The following is a 4,000-nucleotide window of genomic DNA, read 5'->3' as shown; positions in this document are numbered from 1 at the left end:
GGGGGGGGTGGGGAGTTAAGTGGTTTTAGGTTTTGGGTGGTGGTGTAATGGGTTTATTTTGTTGTGTTCACATTGGTTCTCGCAATAAAGATGGTTCTCGCATGAACCCTACCCTATATATATATTTTTACCCTAAATATATATACATATACTTCCATTTGACTTATGAAAATATCCTTAAGTATTTAACTTAAACTTTTCATCCAAGTTTGCCTAATCATGATTAAAGTTACTAATATCGTTTAGTTAAGATAATCACTTGTTAAACCACACTTTAATCATGATTAGGATTTTAGAAAATTTCGCCATAGTTCCCCCTATACTATGGACGTTTTCCATGTTTTTAGAACGTATTTTAACCACTTTTTGATCCCAATGTCATTATCAACAAAAATCAAGTTTCCAAACAACACTTTTCATACGTAATCACATAAACACATCTTCAAGATTCATGAACTTTCTTATATATTTATCAAGATCACGAAAAAAAATCATTACTTTTATGTTCATCTACTAGTTTAACCACTTAACATAAACTTGTTTACGTTATATTTTAAGATCATCACTTTAAAAATCATGTTTCTAGCTTCTTGATGAACTTACATTTTCCGAAAAATCATTTTCAAGACTAATGTTAAAGTTCATGAACTTCAAAGATGGTGATTTTGCTAGATCTAAACATCCTTATGTTTAGATCGCATTTTTAAGCATAATCATGCAAGATCATCAAGTCAAACAAACTACACTACACTAAACATCATAATCAACACATAAAACACATAATTATATAAGATTATTATGTTAAATTTTAGGGTTTCATGTATTTGTTTAATAAGCTTCAAGATGATTAATTTTTACTTTTATAATCTACTAAGTATAAGAAGCAAAAAGATGAGGTTAGATGATCTTACAACTAGCACTAGGCTATGGATGATCAAGGTGAAGATGATGAAGAAAGTATGAAGATTCTTGAAGCTCCAATGGTGAGAGATAAGCTCCTAGTGCACTTCCTTGCTTTGAGCCATCCTAGATCATCTTCAAGAGGTTGTATGATGCTTGTAATGTGGCTAGATCTTTAAAGTAAAAATGGAGGTGTGCGTGTGAGGCTTGGGCTGTAGGTAGGAGAGAAAGAAAGAGGGGTTTTGGTGTTGAATTTTTTGAGGTGTAGATGTGCTATGAATGATGGGGTATTAGCTAGTTTATATCTTTCATCTTTATCCTAGTCAATATGAGATCTAACATCCATATCTTACCATCATACTCCATCACATACGTAAGGTGGGTGGGGGACCCACTAAATTCGGCCACACATGGGGGGTAGGAGCATGGTTGTTGATATATAAAATGTGTTTAGACATGTATGAATTTCTAGGTCTTAGATATTTAGGCATTTATGTTAATCTTGAATGATTAGGACCCTAATTGTAGTTTAGGGTGTTAAACATCTTTAACTAGTTCACTAGACTAGTTAATTAACTGTTAGGATGATAATTTTAGGGTGTTACCGGTTAAGATACAAAAAGTGCACGGCGATTCTGGTAATAATATCTTAAGTAAGTATTCGATAGCCTCGCGATCGTTTAAGATAATTAACATTATCAAATAGCTTTGTTGATGCTGCGGAATGCTGAAAAATGCTGCAAAGTGTTGAATTTATTAGTTTATGTTTCGGATTGTACAATTTGGGTGTTTAGGCATTTTTTCGAAAAGTTTATTTATCATTGAAATTGATGCCCTTAATTAGGGTTTTTGTATATATGCTCATCATGATATGCTTTCATATCATCCGTTAGTTGTTTCAGGGAGGTCCGGACTCTCTTGGCATGAATAGTGTGTTCGCGTTGTTTACCAACGTATGAGGACATAGTTGTTTGCTTTCGCGAAACGGCGAAAACGGCAATATAAGTTGTAATGTTTAAGCATGTCCTATCAATGATAGATTTTGTATGACTTAATCATTCATAAATCAAGTCAAATGAACGCAATTAAATGTATAAATAGTGACTAAGTTGTACGGAATTACCATGTATTTTTTTCGGTTGTCACAGTAAAGACAATGATCATAAGAGCAACAATTCATATTTGTATTTGGGTACATGTGATTTTACATGTACAACATTAATTCTCATCAAATCGGTACTTGAAGCTCTTCCTAGTTATTATTTTTCGTTGTATAAGGCTCCTATTGCAGTTCTAAATAATATGGAATGGCTCATAAAGAATTTTTTATGGGGGGGGGGGGGACTGAGAATGTGAGGAAAATGCATTGGGTTTCCTGGGAGGTCATTACTCGGGCGAAGAAGATGGGTGGGTTGGGTCTGTCGAAATTATATAATTGTAACAGGGCCTTGATTGCAAAGTGGTCGTGGAGGTTTCGAACAAAACGTGGTACGATGTGGGCTAATGTTGTTACGGCTATTCATGGGTCAAATAGGACGACTGATGTCTATCCTTATAAGAAAAATGGGACTGGTGTGTGGTCTAACATTGTGAAAGAAATATCAAGTCTCAACAGGAATGGGTCGCTGTTTGTTGATTTGTTTGAATGCAAGGTTAAAAATGGAACATGCGTGCGCTTTTGGATCGACAAATGGAATGAAGATAGTATTCTAAAAGATGAGTTCCGACCCTTTTTAAATTGGAAGAGCATAAGCGTCGGTTGGTCTCTGAAGTGGTTTCATTGGATAGTGATTCGAATGGCTTTCTATGGTCGTGGAAGAGGGCTCCGGCATCTGAACTGGAGCTACATGAGTTAGAGGTTTTGGAAGAGAGGCTGCGGCACACCTCTTTTAGTAGTGGTCAAGATGAATGGAGGTGGAATGGTGATACAAGTGGTTGTTTCTCGGTTAGTGCGGTTCGTAAGTGGCTGGGAGAGGAGCGCCTTCAGAATCAAGAGGACGTGTTCGAATGGTGTAAGTGGATTCCGAATAAGTGCAATATTTTTATGTGGCGGGCTTTGATGAATCATATTCCGACTAAAGTGGCCCTTAGAAGAAGGAACATTCACACAGATGATACAAAGTGTGTTCTATGTGAAGATGGCGACGAAACAGTGGATCATTTATTCTCAGGATGTGGATTTTCAATGGGGGTGTGGGATAGTGTGGTGAGATGTTGTGGTATTCCGAATTTTTTTTTGCTTTTAGCTTGATGGATGACATGGAGTTGCATAGAGTTCAAGGTCTGTCGCCAATTCGTAAAAAGATTGTGAGAGGGGTGATGATTGTTTGTTGTTGGAGGTTGTGGAAAGCTAGAAATGAACGGGTTTTTGAGAATAAAGACGCCAAGGTTGTGGAGGTAGTCGCGGAAGTAAAGGCTCTCTCATTTTTATGGTATAATAATAGGCATGATAGTAAAAAGATGGATTGGAAATCATGGTGTAATATGTATATGATGTAAGTGGGTTTGTGGACCCTCTTTTCCGCCTTGGAAACTAGATGGTTTTCGCGGTTTTGTTTAATGAAGTTCACTTTTCAAAAAAAAAAAAAAAAAACTTTCCCCCATTGTAGTTAGTTTTAAAGGGAGAATTTTTGAAAGACCTTAACATAATGTTATTATTATTATTAAGGTCATTTTAGTATGAGCAAAGCTTATCTTTTAAGTACGTTAAATGTTGTTAAATTAGTTGATATAGAATACGACTATTATAGTCTACTATGAAAGGAAACTGAAATTTTTGGTCTAGAAGTGCCATGATTAAGTGCAATTCTGCATTAATATGTCTTGCTAGCTATGCATGATAGAGCGTGGAGGCATTGGAATGGATAAAACAAATATTTCGATACATCAAGGTACGAAAAAATATGAGATTATATGTTACTAACCCTTGAAACAAGTTTGGTTATTCTTATAGACGCAGGGCATGTAACGCAACATAGTTGTGGATAATATGGTGTTTTTACGTGAGGAGGCACCAAAAGTGTCATATGAAGATCATACAACATTACTCTACATAAAGAATTGCACATTAAAGGACCAAGCAACAAATCATTAACTACAA

At 35.7% G+C, this 4,000-nt stretch overlaps 1 protein-coding gene across 1 annotated transcript; it reads left to right on the top strand.

The window, feature by feature from the left end:
• The first annotated feature begins 926 nt into the window (after positions 1 to 926).
• On the top strand, positions 927 to 3,399 carry LOC110870555. The gene is made up of 3 exons (XM_022119735.1): positions 927 to 983; positions 2,720 to 3,021; positions 3,147 to 3,399. Exons 1-3 carry the CDS (start codon positions 927 to 929, stop codon positions 3,397 to 3,399), a joined length of 612 nt encoding a protein of 203 aa, XP_021975427.1.
• Positions 3,400 to 4,000: the final 601 nt, after the last annotated feature.

This window comes from Helianthus annuus, chromosome 8, assembly GCF_002127325.2.
Source record: "Helianthus annuus cultivar XRQ/B chromosome 8, HanXRQr2.0-SUNRISE, whole genome shotgun sequence".
NCBI lineage: Eukaryota > Viridiplantae > Streptophyta > Magnoliopsida > Asterales > Asteraceae > Helianthus > Helianthus annuus.
This window is presented reverse-complemented; position numbering and strand designations above follow the sequence as displayed.